Genomic DNA, 16,313 nt, shown 5'->3' with positions numbered 1-16,313 from the left:
CGACAACACTTTAAACTAGAGCGTGGGCAGTCAGCTCTTCTTTTGTATTTGTTTTTCCAGTATTGACAGTGCAGGGGAGGCACAGGTGGGAAATGTTCAGGTAGAATTTGAACTCTGGCCAGGTCGATAAGCACACGTTAAACATCTTGGGAGTTTTATGGCAAGATTTCTCATCATTCTAATGATGCCTAAATTAATATCATAGGAAAAGAAAACACTTAAGCTTGAGCAGTCTCCAATTTTCTTGGATAAACGGAACTAGTTTAAGAAGAGAGAGAGTTAAAGTGGTCCCGTTATCACGTCCAGGGACGTGTTACGTGTGGCTGCTGGTGAGCCAAAAAACGTCATATTCCATGATGCAACTCGGCCACCATCCTCAACAGGAAGCGTGTAATCTCCATAGGCTCCTATTCATTGCTGCTGCAAAGAAACGGCGTTATCTCGGAATCTACTGTACTTCCAAAAACGCTACGATAACCGAGAACCCCTTTTTTCACAGCGACACATTTTTCATTTCCGAGTGAAAGTAAACATACTGATCGCCATTACATCATCGTGAATTTCCACAACATGGACACGATCGTGGCTTACGGGGCTCTTCAAAATAAAGCGCAGTGAATGGTGGCAATATATAAAATCTTATTTGTATTTATTTTTTTCAATTATTTGGGGGTCCACTTGCAATAATCTCATGGCTCACAGGTTGGGACTTGCTGCTCTAAAATCTTTCATTTATGTCAAATACTACTGAGAGGAGTGTCATGGATGGCTCTGTTCACTCACATCGATGTCATTGCAATTATTGCCGGGCAATGAGGCAGTTGCTGGGACAATGGGCTTGCTGGAGGGCGGGGCCGTAGGACTGGAGCAGTGCTGAGGGATGCTGGGAGATACTGGCTCCACTTTAACGATGGCCGGAGTCGAACCCAAACATACCGACTGAGACAGAACAACTACAGAGAGAGAGCAAGAGAAAAGAGATATTTAACATTTTTGGCATTTACATTACATGCATATCCCTCGTCATTCTTTTCAAATACACATACTGTACCACACACAAACATACATGTTACATAATGGCACGCATGCACGCACGCACGCACACACACACACTTTTTCTGTTTCCTCCTCAAACTCTGCACTTCCTCTTGACATTTTCAATTGACAGTGAGACATCTATAGACCAATCAGAGTACAAAGTCTGCTCCCTCCCTTTTGGCACAGGAGGCACAAACCTTGCTTGCTCCAGGCTCTGTCCTTAGTGAGAAAGCCTGAAATGTTGGAAGTCGTTTCGCTGCAGGCCAGAAGAGCTACATGTGGATCCAGAGACGCAGGGTACGAACCACTGCACTAAATCTAATCACTAGACACACTATGGTCTTAATTTGTTTTTCACTTAACTCAATTCAGAGTGACCAACATAATTATGTATTATGAGTGCCACCAGACTGGGAGTCTCTTAGGCATGTGTCATGTGATGGGGTTTTGCTAAAGGAATGAGAAATGATTAGGTTAGACAAAATGTCAGGAGAAATGGTGTTATTCTGTAAAAAATAAGAACACAATGCCTGTTGATTCAACAGGCATTGTGTTCTTATTTTTTACAGAATATCTTTTAATATTTTTTACAGAATTTACCAGTATGCGTTCAACAGTGTTGAACGCATACTGGTTAAAAACAATCATGTCTAGGGACGGTGGTTGAATGGTTAGTGTGCTGGCCATATGACTGCAGCCACAGCAGCCACAGACTTTCCCTTCAGTACCCCAGCTTTCTGTCTCCCTACAGTGTTTTATCTAAATAAAAACAACTTTTTGCCTATAAAAAAACCTCTGGAAACACCTACACTACAGTTCGGCCTAGGCTTGAATCTCACCAGAGCTTTAGGTGTGATTTGTACTTGGTTGTGCGACAGTGGTGTGCACCAAAAATTGCAGAAGAAAAAGTTGACAGCACGTCGCACTGACGTGTGACACTTGTAGCTCTGCCATTTTGCAACCGGTATACAGCATTACTTACATTATGCACTGTCTGAATAAAATTAATTAATTAAAAAGGACATTGAAGGCTGCCTGTTCTCTTGATATAAAAGATACAATAATTACAGCCTCGTTTCAATAAGCATAATGGAGAATTTAGGCTGGATCTGGGGAACACGTGAGCATTATCATCAACCCACCAACTTCCCTCAAATCTCTTCCTCCTTTAAATTCTCCAATTTCTCCTATCCAATAAGATGCCAGAATCTTTTGAAAATGAACACCAGCCTGCCCACTGAAGAGAAGAGAATGTGACATCACTGAGCGGTGAGAAGTTATATAATCATCCATTACATAATGGCCTTCAACTCTCCAGACACAGAGAAACGAATACCAGAGAATTCACCATGTCAACATGAGGTTTCCACTTTGAGAGAGTAGGCAGAAATTAAAACCCCCAAATGAGACTGTACGGTATGTTAGAGAATTCAAACATGTTTGTCATTCACATTTTCTGTGTTCTCATTTTAGGATTATTGTCCAAATAGTATTGTCCGTTCTCTAATGTGAGGTGTACTTTCTGAATGCATTTTATGAAATTCTATTTTCTCAATTTCCTTTTGCACTATGCGCAAGTCCTGGTTCTCAGTGTGCTGTCTGGGGAGCAGGGATTGGTAATTAGGAACCAAATATTTCCTTACAGTTATTCAGAGGGTGAACTGGGGGTCCTTGAAATAAAAAATGTTGAGAATCTCTATGACCATGTATCTGGTTGGTTGGGCTAGTGTGTCAGAGTACATTACATGTATGGAGCTCATAGTTATCTACAGTATGCACTGGAGTAATACACAACATCTCAATGTGAAGAGGTCAGTTATCAGGTCAGCAAATGCCCATATGTCAGAGTAAAAAAACAAAACATTGATTTTGACACACACTTGTTGACACACACTGTGCATGCACCACCTCACATGCACACCATATTTTGGCATCGTCATGCGTGGCAAATCAACGGAAGAAATGCAGACACCAATGACAGCAAGTACCAATGGTATGCAATGAAGGATTTCTGTAAACTGATGACCACATACACATTCCTGTGAAAACCACACAAAAGCTCTCTCACATACACACTCATGCAGCCAGCTGAAACATTAAAGACACAACACTAACAGCATGGGATTTGGGGTTTTCTACATTACATCTCTGTCGTATACCCAAACCCTTTACTTTTCAGGAAATGGAAAATAATAAGCTATGTTCCAATGTATCCAGTGTAGTTATTATTTAGTTACAAGCTCACGTTAATACTTGAAATATATTTATAAAACCCACAGATTTAACCACTTTCAACCTGGTGTCCCTACTTTGGGGACGCCAGAGCACTAGTTCTGCACATTTTCCAACCAAGTATAACAGGCCTTCTGTAAAAATCGGCCTGATGGTGGCACTAAATGGGACAGATCCATGTTGATGACATGACTGTAGACATACTGTGTACCGATTTGCGTGATTTAGGGCAACATTTGTAGGAGCAGTGTCCAAAAATGTGTCTTGCAAGAATCGGCCTCATGGTGGCGCTATATGGAACAGATCCATGTTGATGACATGAGTCTAGACATACTGTGTACCGATTTGCCTGATTTTAGGACAAAATCTGTAGGAGCAGTGTCCAAAAATGTGTCTTGCAAGAATCTGCCTCATGGTGGCGATAGAAGAGGCCCAGGTGAGAAATGAGTATGTGTGCAAAGTTTGGCATGGATCGGGGCAACAGTGGCGGCGATATGAGAAGGGGAAAAGTGTGACGTGTGACTGACTGACAGACTGACAGCCGGTGGAGGTTTTGATAGTAACAGGCCTTATATAACTAGACCAGGTCACCTGGTTGTGCCAGACCCGCAATGAAAACTAGTATGGCACTGAACTAACACATGAACACACAGGATTTTATAGTCTCAGCAACAAAGCGTAGTGAGCTTGTAGATCGGCTGTTTTCACTAGTATGGCACTGAACTAACACATGAACACACAGGATTTTATAGTCTCAGCAACAAAGCGTAGTGAGCTTGTAGATCGGCTGTTTTGACTAGTATGGCACTGAACTAACACATGAACACACAGGATTTTATAGGCTGAGCAGCTGGAAATGTTTGTGAGCTTGTAGATGGGCTGTTTTCACTAGTATGGCTGTGGGGCAAATGTTTTGCAGCACTGAACTAACACATGAACACACAGGAATTTATAGTCTCAGCAGCTCGTCAGCCAACTCAACTCAGCTGGTCCCGTACAGGTGACGGCACTCAAGGCAATCAGCCGAGCAAGGGAAGGGAGGGGCAGATGAGCAGTCAGAGGCAAACACAGGCACACTGAGGAAAAGAGGGACCGACCGACAGACAGACCGACAGACCGACAAAGCCTTATGTAGGCCGACCCCCTGGGTCTGGCAAAAATATACCGGTACTTGATTTATACTTGATTTTTTGGTTGATATATAAGACATCTTAAATATATAAGTAAATAAAAATAAAAATAAGTCTTCTACAACATGTGCACAGCTACACGCATCTAGCCATACTTTGTCACGCCCTCTAGCCTCTCTCACCAGGTCTTGGCTGCTCCATGGCAGGGAGGCTCTGCAGGATCAGGGTCTTTCCCTGGGCCGTGGTCTGTGAGACGGGGATTGTGGCGACACAGATGGGCCTGGGTTGGATGGGAGTCTTACTGCTCAGTATGGTACTGGCCTTCACACTGGCTGTTGTTGGGAGTACTGGAAGCAAATTTCATATTTTTGGCATTAAACATTTATGTCATATTACTATTAAAGACACCAATGTAAAATATACTGAAGCGACTCCAGTAGCTTACAACATGTGCCTCATTCCATTTCAGTTATAATATAACGATACCAAAATAAAGAACATGTTTGCAATTAGCCTACACAACCTTTAAGCAATGTAGACATTTTGAAAACAAAGTAAATTAAAAAATGTATTCTGAGCAAGTATATAATTGATGCAGGAAAACAATCATAGGGAATATAAATGGCTAATCTGGAGTCATACTAATCTGGAGTCATCGTTTATTTTAGGTATTTAGGTATTGACTTTTATATAGTGATAGACTTACATATGACAGGAACAAAATCCAAGATGTTTTATTTGTTATAGTACATCTCATATAAAAGTACACAAGAGTAAAATTCTTTGGTTTAATTCATTCAGAATTGTAGCAGTAATCATTAATCAGTTGTAAGGATGGCTTAGGGTAATAGCTATAATATTCCTATGCTCCTTGAGTCACAAGAGCGGCGAGAGGACAAGATATAGAGCACAACATCTAATAATAACCAACTAGTCTGAAAGAGGAGGGAAAGATGTGGGAGAGAGGTGAAAGGTGGGATGTGAGTTTGTACACCGACACGGTTGACCCTCCTGAGAATATTAAAACCACTAGATTCAGCGTTTTATTTTAAACGCAAGCTCTTTCCAGTAGAAACATGAGATACAGTTTGAGTTTGTTGATGATTATCTGGGCGTTTCAGGAAGTCAGAAGTATACTCAGATAATACTGTACTGTATTCACAGAGCACACTTCACGTCCGGGTGTCAAGCACTAAATGAAAAGAATGTTTGTTGCAGTTCCAAACTGTACAAACCGGTAATTGTATCACTGATTAAATTCTGTATTCCTTCATTCCTTCACAACAACTCAACATATATCCTACAAATGGATGGTACCATCTTCGGCTCCATGTGTACACTCTCAGAGTTAAATTAACATTACGTACGGATCCAGCAGTATCTGCCATATATACCAGACTCAACAATACGCCTCGCAGGATTCAAATCAGCATACCTGTAGCCTGTGTGTCCATCGTGCTGATGAGGGCAGGTATCTGTGTGTGCGACACCGTGGGCCTCTGTGTCTGTGGCTGGGAGACTGAGGTGGTGGAGGCCACGGTCACTTCCATGGTGCCCAGCGGAGGGGAAAGCACATCGCCGTACATGTAGGGAGGAGTGGGGGGGTTCTCCCCCTTCACTGTGATCTGGCAGAGACAGAACGTACCATCAGGAAAAGTGACTTGCAATCCACTGAATTAGTTGTCACTTAAAAATTACACCCAGTGTGAAGTGAGCGGTGCTATTTATGAATTCATTTCATTAAGCGTCCCGTGGCCGTGAAGCTTGGCCAGGTGAACTTGGGTATACAAACAGTCATGGTCAAAATCGAGAAGAGATAGAACCGTTGGGCACCGGCCTACTCATGAACAATGCAAATTGGGAATGATGGGAAAGTTGGGAATGCATGCCTCACCTGGTTATTTAACACTGTTGTACAATGTACATGCTGTCAGAGTACCCGTTGTTCCAGTTTGCCTGTCTGTGACCCGTTTATGCCAATATACAGTATGGTGTGAGGTATGCCCAACCAATCATGTCCTGGACACTATTGATGACATCAGGGTACTCCATATATATATATATATATACGCTGATCCCACTCAACGCATCACTCTCCCGCTGGATTTTGAAGTCGAACGGTCCGACCATTCTCGAGATACTAAATAGTCATAAATATATAGATAGCCGAGCCATCTACAAGTTCACAACACGTCAAAATCGGGGTTGGCATCCGACTCAATGACGACGATTTGACAAAACTCCAAAAAATAAATCACAAATTTGTTGTACTCCTGTTTCTCAAGAAGTTTTTTTCACCCCACATATACACACACAAAGAGTTAACCTACGCTCACCTGTGGCTCTGGTGATAATGAGGAGCAGTCAGACTCCAGGGAGGAGGCAGGTGATGGAGGCTCTGCCTTAATCTGGAACACTGTACGGACACACACATTATGAACATTTAGTTGCTGTATATCAAAGCCTAGAAAAGGCGATAAAATGAAGTTATAGAAAGAGTCACTTACACATCTCTACAGGTAAGGGCTGGGTTATAGTCATCTCCTCTTTTATTATTGGACTGTCACCTAAAGAAAGAGACAAAGAAAAAGATAAGTTCACAGCTCACAAATACCAATTTAATTGACTTCTGCAATCACAGAACTTAAATGCATAATTTGTGATTGAAAGACTTCAATCATCCAATACATTAAACAATAGGCTATTTTTCATGGGCCCAAATATTCAGCTGTGCTGCTCATTCCACAATTGCACATTTCTTACAAATGGGGCACCACTTAAAATAAAATAAATAAAAATAAAAACGGTATAAAGGTTATGGACAAGAAGCATTGTTACATCAGAGAAATAACTACCAAACAATTTCAGAAGTTTTTGTTTTACTTATTGTTGTTACGAATCCACAGCAACAGTATTATTCTACAGTATTGGATGTGTCAGTAGATATTATTTGATAGTTTACTGTCTGAGAAAAGAAGCAAGGCGCTGACTTAAAGTTTTCCTGACGTTGCTAATGTTCCATGGCTGTCATGGTTGGCTGGCTGCTAGTACCTGTCAGGAGGTTGTTGTCGAGGTGTCTCCATGGCGATGTGGGGTTGTCAGGGTCTAGTGTCAGCACAAGGTCATTCTCAAACTGAGAAGGGAGGGAGAGGCAGCGATAATTAGACATGTGGGGGAAAAGAGAATGGAAAGAGAGAAAGGCAGATAGAGGGAAGAATGTGGGGTATAGAATCGAAAGAGAGAGTTTATATTATAACAAAACAGAAATGAAAGAAGTAAAAAAAGAGATACAGAAAGGGGGGTTGAAAGAGAGTAGTAATAAAGAAAAAATAGAGAAAAAAATGCAAAAGGAATTAGGTCAAGCAACTCCAGGATTAGTGACTAGATCAACCTCAGCAGGCATTGTGTGTTTGTGTGTCAGAGAGTGGGAGAGAAAGAGAGAAAGCACAAACACACACAACCATTTTCCCACCAAACGATAGCCTATCACAAGGTTTGTGTTTTTTTTATCTTGTTTAACCTCCATTTCACTGGTTCACCAAAGTTAAGACTTTTACTCTTTTTAACAGGGTTAAAGGTCAAGATCATGATTAAGGTTTAGCTTTGATGCTTACGATGAAAATAGGGCATCAATTTGTAAAAAAGAAAAGAAAAAAAGAAAGAAAAGAAAAGAAAAACAAAAAAAAACTAGAAGCAGTGCTCTTCCGAGCACAGGTCTCCACCAGACTGTGCGTCCTGGTGGTGCAATCCTGCAAACTTTGGAAGCTAATATTAGCCACTCAGGATGGCATATGAAATATCATACGGATCGGACTTGATCACATGACTATAGAGATACTGTGTACCGATTTGCGTGATTTTTGGATAAAATCTCAAGGAGTAATATCCAAAAATGTCTTTTACATAAGTCGGCCCAAAGGTGGCGCTATAAAAGGCTTATGTGAAAAATGCAGGGCAAAGGTTTATCCTTAGCTTCTAGGGAGTGCGCTTACAAAGTTTGAAACTGATCGGTGGAGTTATAGGTAAAACCACAAATCGTCCTGTTATAGCGCCACCATGAGGCTGATTTAAAAAAAATTAAGTGGCATTTCTTCCTCGGCCTAGTGGGAACGTGTGTGCGCGATTTCATGATAATTGCACTTTGCGTTTGTGATTTGAGGCATTTTGTTCAAAACGGCTCGATCCCACAAACTTTGGAAGCCAATCTTAGCCAATCAGGATGTAATATGCAAAATCGGACAGATCTGTGTCGATCACATGACTGTCGAGATACTGCCTACCGATTTGTAGGATTTTTGGACAAAATCTGTAAGAGTAGTGCACAGAAATGTGTTTTGCAAACATCGGCCACTAGGTGGCGCTAGAAAAGGCCCATTTGAAAAATTTAGGGCAGAGGTTCTAGATTGGCTTCCAGGGAATGTGTGTGCTCACTTTGGCAGCGACCGGGCCAACAGCGACTGAGATTAGGCGCTCACAAACTGCGAGGACGCACGGACGCACGGACGGACGCACGGACGGACGGACGGACGGACGGACGGACGGACGGAGGGGAAAACATACTCTCTGGAGACAATGAAATAGAGATACATGGTCTGCCTGACAGTGAGGATATAGATATAATACTAAATTATATACTCCCCATTCCTGTAATAACAATACGTTTGAACAGGACATGAAGTGGTACTTTTGTTCTGCATTTACTATCCATTATTGACTTAGCCACTCGCCAGCCAGTCTCCTTTTTCACCAACGCTTCATTTAACAGAGCCTGGCCAATGCCTTGACATTCTAGGCATAAACAACAGAAGCAATCTTTATATTTTCCAAACCATTCAGAGGGGTCGCACTCTTTATATTTTCCAAACCATTCAGAGGGGTCGCACTCAAATGTGGGCTGTTTTTACATTTAAATATTCAAATTTGTATATTCAAAATATTCATAATTTCAGTATATCGTTTGGATTTGCCGGCCTTTGGCTTGTAGTTGTTTCTAACCCCAGATCACCTTCTAAACCTTGCAAACCGTGTGAACTCTAGCATGGAGAAACATATGCTAGATTAGAGTATTTTGGAGACTGGGGTGAGATCAGGTTACACCGTCACTGGCCGTGGGAGAGGAGAGGAGACAGGAGAGGAGAAAACAGTACTGTGTGTATGCCTCTGTACCGATGTATCGTATTTCGTCCCTCGGCTGAAATCTCCGTCCTCGCCCTCCTCCATACTCTCACACTGGTACAGGCAGGCATCTGAGGACATGGACAAAAGTTAGAGATGATGATTAATATATGGATTATGTACAAGGAAAAGAACGCCCAGAGAAAGCACTAATGGTGATAGAGAGAGAGAAAGAACAGGATGAGATAGCGAAAGACATGGATAAATGTGGCATGATAGGAGACAAAAAATAATATGTATATGTACAGGGCAACAACAATATAGCTCTAAATTCATTCAGTGTCACTATTTACACTCACAGAGCGTCAAGGTGATACAAAAGCTCTGCTTACTAATAATAAAGGTTAGCTACTGTTATGCACTTGGGCCAGCCATAACATTGTTTTCTAGGAAGCCAGCCCTAAAACCACTACACCACAATAGACGTTTACATGACATCAACCATTATTTCTCCTATCGTCCATCTTTTGGTTCTGTGATGAAGGGCTGAGCGAGAACAAATAACCGTGGACTTTGAGCTAAGAGAAGAGGAGCTCCCATGAAAACAACCAGTCAAACATATTCAACTATTGGCTTCCTGTTAATAGCAGGTGTGAATCATGTGGTGTCCTTTGGTTCATATGAGGTTATAAATAGCTAACTCTGGTTATCTGCTTGTTCCACTTCTGACTTATTGCAAGCCACTGAAGAGCAACAGCACAATACAATATTCTCGAGGGAATAGGAACAGGGCCATTTGATAGTTATTATTTGCATTGTGAGACTATGAGTGCGAGGCTCACTCCTTTCTTTTAGTTTCTGACTGTGGCCACTGGCCAGTGCCTCATCAATACAGGCTGTATTCTCTGCCTCATCATTTTGGTGTGTACAGTCAGTGGTTTCCATAATGTGCTGAGACACACTGGTGTGCATTAATGTTGTGTCAACTACAAATTATTATTGTATGCTTATTATTTTTTAGATTTACCATATTGGTACTTTGTGCACACCTATTTCTCATTAAAAAGGTTTATTTTAATCTATTCCTCCATTAAAAAAAAAAAAAAAATCAACCTGACATCCATATTTTGGGCATGTCAAAATTGGGGAATTCATCTGTATTTGATTAAAAATAAATATTAATTTAAAAAATAGTAGCTCTACAAGCTCACATTGCAGCCACTTTTCACTATGAATACAGGTGTGCCTTGCGACTTCACTTACACATTGGGGTGCCTTGGGCACAAAAAGTAACTAACCCTATCCCTTTAACTAAGTCAATTTTAACTAATGATGATACAATTCTATTGTATTACTATCCTATTACCACCTATTCCTATATGTTTTTCCTTTCACTTCTAAATACAAAAGCTAAGGCAGGGAGTAGTACAAAAGCCAAGGAAACCTGAGTAGTGGCAAAGAAAGAAACTGCCCAGTGCCAACAAGGTGGGTTTGTTACCTTGAGGTGTTGCAGATTCAATAGAGGAGCTGGGATCATATCATATATCTACCCTATACAGATCTACACTATTGTACAGAAGACAGACTGCCTCTGTCTTAAACTAAAGTCAGCCTATTAAAAAGGTTAGCCTAGATGAGATGGAAGCTGAAAATGTGCCTACTTCTCTTTCTCTTTGCAAAAGAGAGAGTATAAGTGCATCAGTGGATAAGCTGAAGCTCATGTACGTCATGTCATTTACATTTTGTTAGGCATTTGCCAAATGCTCTTTAGACTCTTATGCAAATAAACCTGGAATGAGTGAGCAAGTAGGCTTCTGTCTTGCTTAAGCACCATTCAACAAGACATGGTTGTTGTGGGGATTTAACCTGCATTACAAAATCCATCTCACACTCACACACACAGTTGTGCTCCAGTTGAAACATAGTATTTTCAATTTATTGCACCCACAAGTGCCTGCGTGATGTTTCTAACTGCATGCTCGTCTAGCTCGAAATTTCACTTCACTTCTGGATGCAATATCGACTACATTTTATACTGAAGCCCAAGTCTTTGTTGTTTTTATTTGGGTTTGAGTGTACACTACACATTCGGTTATGTAAAAGCAGCCTTGGTTGTGAACAGTTATGAGTATTCCCCCCATATGTACATTTGACATGAGCTCTGTCTGTGGGTATGTATCCACAAGTTTCCAACATCCCATCGTGCATTGCGCAGAAATTGGACAAAGCTTCCGGCGCCGCAGCCGAGTGTGATCTACAAGCTCACAACGGCTGCATCTGCGACGCGACGTGAGCTTGTATGTCTGCTGTTAACCGAAAGTGTGGTGCAGTGTGGTCACTGTGGTGCAAAACATTCTTCAGTAAATTCCCACGGAAACAGGTGGATATGTATGTGGCTTGGGCCTTTAGCCAATGAGGGAACAGCGTTCTCTGTGACGTCACCACCGACAAGTGCGACCTGATGCAAGGTGGCACCTCGACAGAGTGCAATCTAGTTTTGTGCATGTCTGTTTAACGGTTGGACTACAACAAGCCTTTTCACACGCTTCTGTGAATCTGTGGATAGAATTTACTGCGGGTGCGCAACGCGTTTGGAAAGATCCAATATATATCAATGATATCGGCTACACCAGGCCCACGGATAGTGTGAGCCCCGAATACGCATGCTGTAAAAATAGGATCGGTTCTATTTTGTACACGTGCGTTGCGTATGCGTTTTGTACACTGACTCCTCAGGTCTCCCACACAATTACTCCCTCCTTGGTGTAGCCAGGGGCTTTTTACACGTGCACGGACAGCGCACGCGTGCACACATTTTCTGATGTAGTCCGGCCGTAAGAAAATAGGAAGCACTCCACTGTATAAGTATTTGATTTGAAACTGTATACCTGTGCTTCACTGCTTTACAATAAAAACATTTGAAATTAAGTTATACTGACATTTAAAGAAGCGAATCACACACAGAGGAAGTGGAAAAACACACATAAAAGTATGTTAATGCAGCCCAACATGCATGTCTAGGCGCCATTTAACTTCCTCATTTTGAAGTAAAAGCATTGTGAACTTAGACTAACAGCTAGACAAGGGCATCGCAGGTACAGTATGAAGTTCTTACCCACCACCGTCTGGACTCAGGAGACTGAGTTTCCATTCCCACAGTACATCCGGCTTGGCCGAGTGCTCCAATGAACATGTGTGGGAAGCGGGCAGGGGGGGGGGGTGTTCTGTCAATGTACTCAAGATTATTACTACAAGTTGGTTGGGGGCTCATGTTTAGGGAGCAGAACTGGAAGGGATAATCTGCAGACTCTGCACCTACAGTATGCATGTGTTACGCCCTCCCGGTGAAAGACCTCACTCTCAGGTAGTAAACACAGTGGCTGGTGGTGACTCCATGTATCAGAGGACACACACGTGTGGTTGTCTAGTCTACTACACCCTCCCAGACCAAACAGTCAATGACATGTACATAAATACATATACACAAATCTGAGAGAAATGTAAAAGAGAACCTAGGCATTTATTCAACAACTCGCCTTTGAATATTCCACAAACATTCCCATTCAGAATCTCAAGGACAATTCAACAGGACAAGAGGACATAATATGGGCGGGAATTGAACCTAAACGCATGTCACTCTAGTCTGGAGCTTTAGTCAATTCTAACCCTTCAAACACCAGTGGTGCTGTGACTGCTGTCATTCTATGGATTAATGGTGCAATTCCAAAAGTAACTAGTAACTGTTTTCAAAAGATTTAGTGCAGTAAAATGTACAATATTTGCCTCTGATATGTAATGGACTAGAAGTAAAAGTATTGGAAGTGGGAAATACTCAAGTAAAGTACAAATACCTCAAAATTAGTACAGTACTTGAGCACATGTACTTACTTACTTACACCACTGTCTGGTTTCATATTGCCTTCATAGCCCTGAATACATGACTATCATATGATAGTCATGTATTCAGGGCTAATTGCCTTCACATTATTGTCTACTCTAGAATGTGTAAGCAGTAGGCCTAATGACCACCTGGTGTGAGCTTCAGCATAACACAAGCACAAGTGCACAACGCTTGTATTTCCTAGCCATAAATTATAACTACCAGGAGATATGTCGCTAATATTCGGACGAGACACAACGTCCGAATATTAGCGACATATCTCCTGGTAGTTATAATTTATGGCTATGTATTTCCAACAGTAGGAGATCATAAAAGACATGTCTGTAAGTGCAATAAAGGGAAGACAATGTGTGAATGAAATGAGAGACGGCATGGCCATTATTGGCGTTTAATAACGCTCACTTTCACGTGCGTGTAAGATAAACTGACATATCCGGGTCTGCAAACCACACGGAGGGAGGAGGGCACGTATCGCTGCTAACCAGTGGTGGGGAAAGTACTCCCATTTTTTAAGTAAAAGTATCAATACTGCAATGTAGAAATACTCTATTACAAGAAGAAGTCCTGAATTCGAATTGGGTAAAAGTACACAAGTAGGGTCTATTGGTAATGGTATCAAAATTAGCCCTGAATACATGACGGCCCCCAGGGCTATATCAAAATGTACTAGTACAAACTAGAAAGTACTCGAATGTCCCTCTTTTTTTCTTTTTCTTTTTTCAAATACATGTAGTGAAGTAAAAGAACAGTATTTGCCTCTGAGATGTAGTAGAGTAGAAGTAAAGGTACAGAAAATAGACATACATACTCAAGTAAACAAACAAAAAAATACCTCAAAATATTATTAAGTAGTACAGTACTTGAGTAAAAGCACTTAGTTACTTTACTCCACACTGGGCACGTATATGGCTGCGAACACGCGCAGATCCACACGCAAATGCGTGACTCTATGTGCTCAACAACGTGCATCTAGACGCCATTTAACTTCCTCATTTCTTAATCAAGACACGCTTTTAAAGCATTGGTGGGGATTTTTAGGCTAACCTCGGCATACCAACACCTCGCATGTGAATCCTTCACGCCCATTGTCAGTAAATGACTGCCCACCAGACCAGTGTCTGTCTGCGCATCCCAGCGTCGAGCTTTCTTCTATCACACAAGAACCTGCAATCATGTCCAGAACGGGCTCATATTTTACAACTTTACGTTCACATTATTAACTCACCCCAGTCTTCGCTCGTTAGGAGGTTATCAGCGAAGAAGCGACTATCCAAGTCAGCTAGTAAATCCGTAGTCATAGCCACAAAGGCGTGTTTTAGAAAGAGCTTGCGATTAGATAGCAAGGTGCTAGCTATCTAAAATAGAACATGAACAGAACGGCCCCTGGCGCTCTATTTAAAGCACGTAGGGAAAATACGCTGCAAATTGCATTTGCACTTTAAATCAAGTAATAATCTCCCAGGATGAATGTGTTTTTTAATCAATTGGTTTCATAACTCGCAGTCGGTCCTTTGCCCAGCAGTCTCGCATATGACATACAGACAAGGAAATCTATTTTCCGGAAAAGGATACGCCCACTCACGGCGCTCAAGCGAATTAGCGAAGGAAGGCTTAATTGACAGTTTGGGTGGCCAACCCAGTGCCACATGGCACAAACGTCAGAGGGATGACAGAATTCTGATTAAAAGCTGTGAAAACCATAAGAATCTGTGATGAATATATTACCTAAGTAACCTCGAGCTTATTATTTATTTTATTATATTTTTCTTTGTATTTCTTAATTGTATTGTGATGTGACTGCTTTTTGACCTGTTCTTTGTATGTACTGTAATATTTTGTCAATAAAAAAAAAAAAAAGAAAAAAAAAAAAAAAAAAAAAAGAGAAACATCATCCAATAAAAAACACGTACAGGCATTGTTGTGGGATATTATCCCCCTTGTGTAGGATGGGATCCTGTTTTTTTTTTTTTTTTTTCTCTCTGAAAAAACAAAACAAAAACAAACAAAAAACATTGAATTTACATTACAACGGACAGGCAGGTAGCATTTATTATTATTTTTTAAATTATTATTCCGATATCTGTGTGGAGGAACATACATTTTATTGTTATTTATTAGGATTAGTGTTTTGTTACATAACATGGCAGGGTAAATGAGGACAGGACACCAAACCAACACCTAACATGACAACATTGTTAACTGCAGGCCATCATCAGTCCATCTGAGAAGGCCCATACATGGAGATCCCTGACCCTGTCTGAACCAGCCACAACACTGTGATGTCACCTGTCTATGCCCATATATGGAGATCCCTGCACTGAGTATTTGACATCACTGTGATGTCACCTGTGATGTCACAGTGATGTGTCAGGGAAACCAGTGTCAGGTGTTATCCCTGCTCTGAGTATCTGACATCACTGTGATGTCACCTCACCTGTGATGTCACAGTGATGTGTCAGGGGAACCTCAGTGTCAGGCGTTACCCGTACGGCGGATACGGAAAAGCTGTGCCGGTTCTGACCGTAAACTGCGACCTACGGTCGCAACAAACTGCTCAAATGCACTGCTCACTTTAACCTCTCTTGTAAGTAATAAACTAAAACCTAAATATTAACCTAAAAGGCTAAAACCTAAGTAAAACTATAAGTACACAACCTGTCCAGTGTCTGGAATTGTTTTAGATTAAAACATTCTTAATTTAAACATATCTGTCTGCATCACTGCATATAGAATTACTTTTCATACGGAATGTCCAAATGTAAAAGCACAAAATGCCCCAAATTCAACAGACATGCACACAGTGTCACACACAGACATTTTAGGTTTTGCTGTGCGTATCTGAGTTAGTGGGGACTGGTGTTGGTGTGGTCAGTTTCAGTTCTTCTTACTAGTTTGTC

At 41.3% G+C, this 16,313-nt stretch overlaps 1 protein-coding gene across 2 annotated transcripts in view; it reads right to left on the bottom strand.

Annotated features, from left to right (window-relative positions):
• atf6b (activating transcription factor 6 beta) overlaps positions 1–14,945 on the bottom strand; it is a 29,033-nt gene extending 14,088 nt beyond the window's left edge. For both annotated transcript variants that reach the window (XM_080734360.1, XM_080734361.1), the window contains exons 1-8: positions 14,642–14,945; positions 9,567–9,646; positions 7,452–7,533; positions 6,908–6,967; positions 6,737–6,816; positions 5,836–6,025; positions 4,583–4,747; positions 784–953 (exon numbers count right to left, since the gene is read on the bottom strand). In XM_080734360.1, the coding sequence (XP_080590486.1) occupies positions 784–953; positions 4,583–4,747; positions 5,836–6,025; positions 6,737–6,816; positions 6,908–6,967; positions 7,452–7,533; positions 9,567–9,646; positions 14,642–14,714 (900 nt within the window). In that variant the 5' untranslated portion in view covers positions 14,715–14,945. The remainder of the gene's footprint in view (positions 1–783; positions 954–4,582; positions 4,748–5,835; positions 6,026–6,736; positions 6,817–6,907; positions 6,968–7,451; positions 7,534–9,566; positions 9,647–14,641) is intronic.
• Between the last annotated feature and the right edge of the window lie 1,368 nt (positions 14,946–16,313).

This window comes from Nannobrachium achirus (genome assembly GCF_963921795.1).
Source record: "Nannobrachium achirus genome assembly, chromosome: 10".
Classification (NCBI taxonomy): Eukaryota; Metazoa; Chordata; class Actinopteri; order Myctophiformes; family Myctophidae; genus Nannobrachium; species Nannobrachium achirus.
This window is presented reverse-complemented; position numbering and strand designations above follow the sequence as displayed.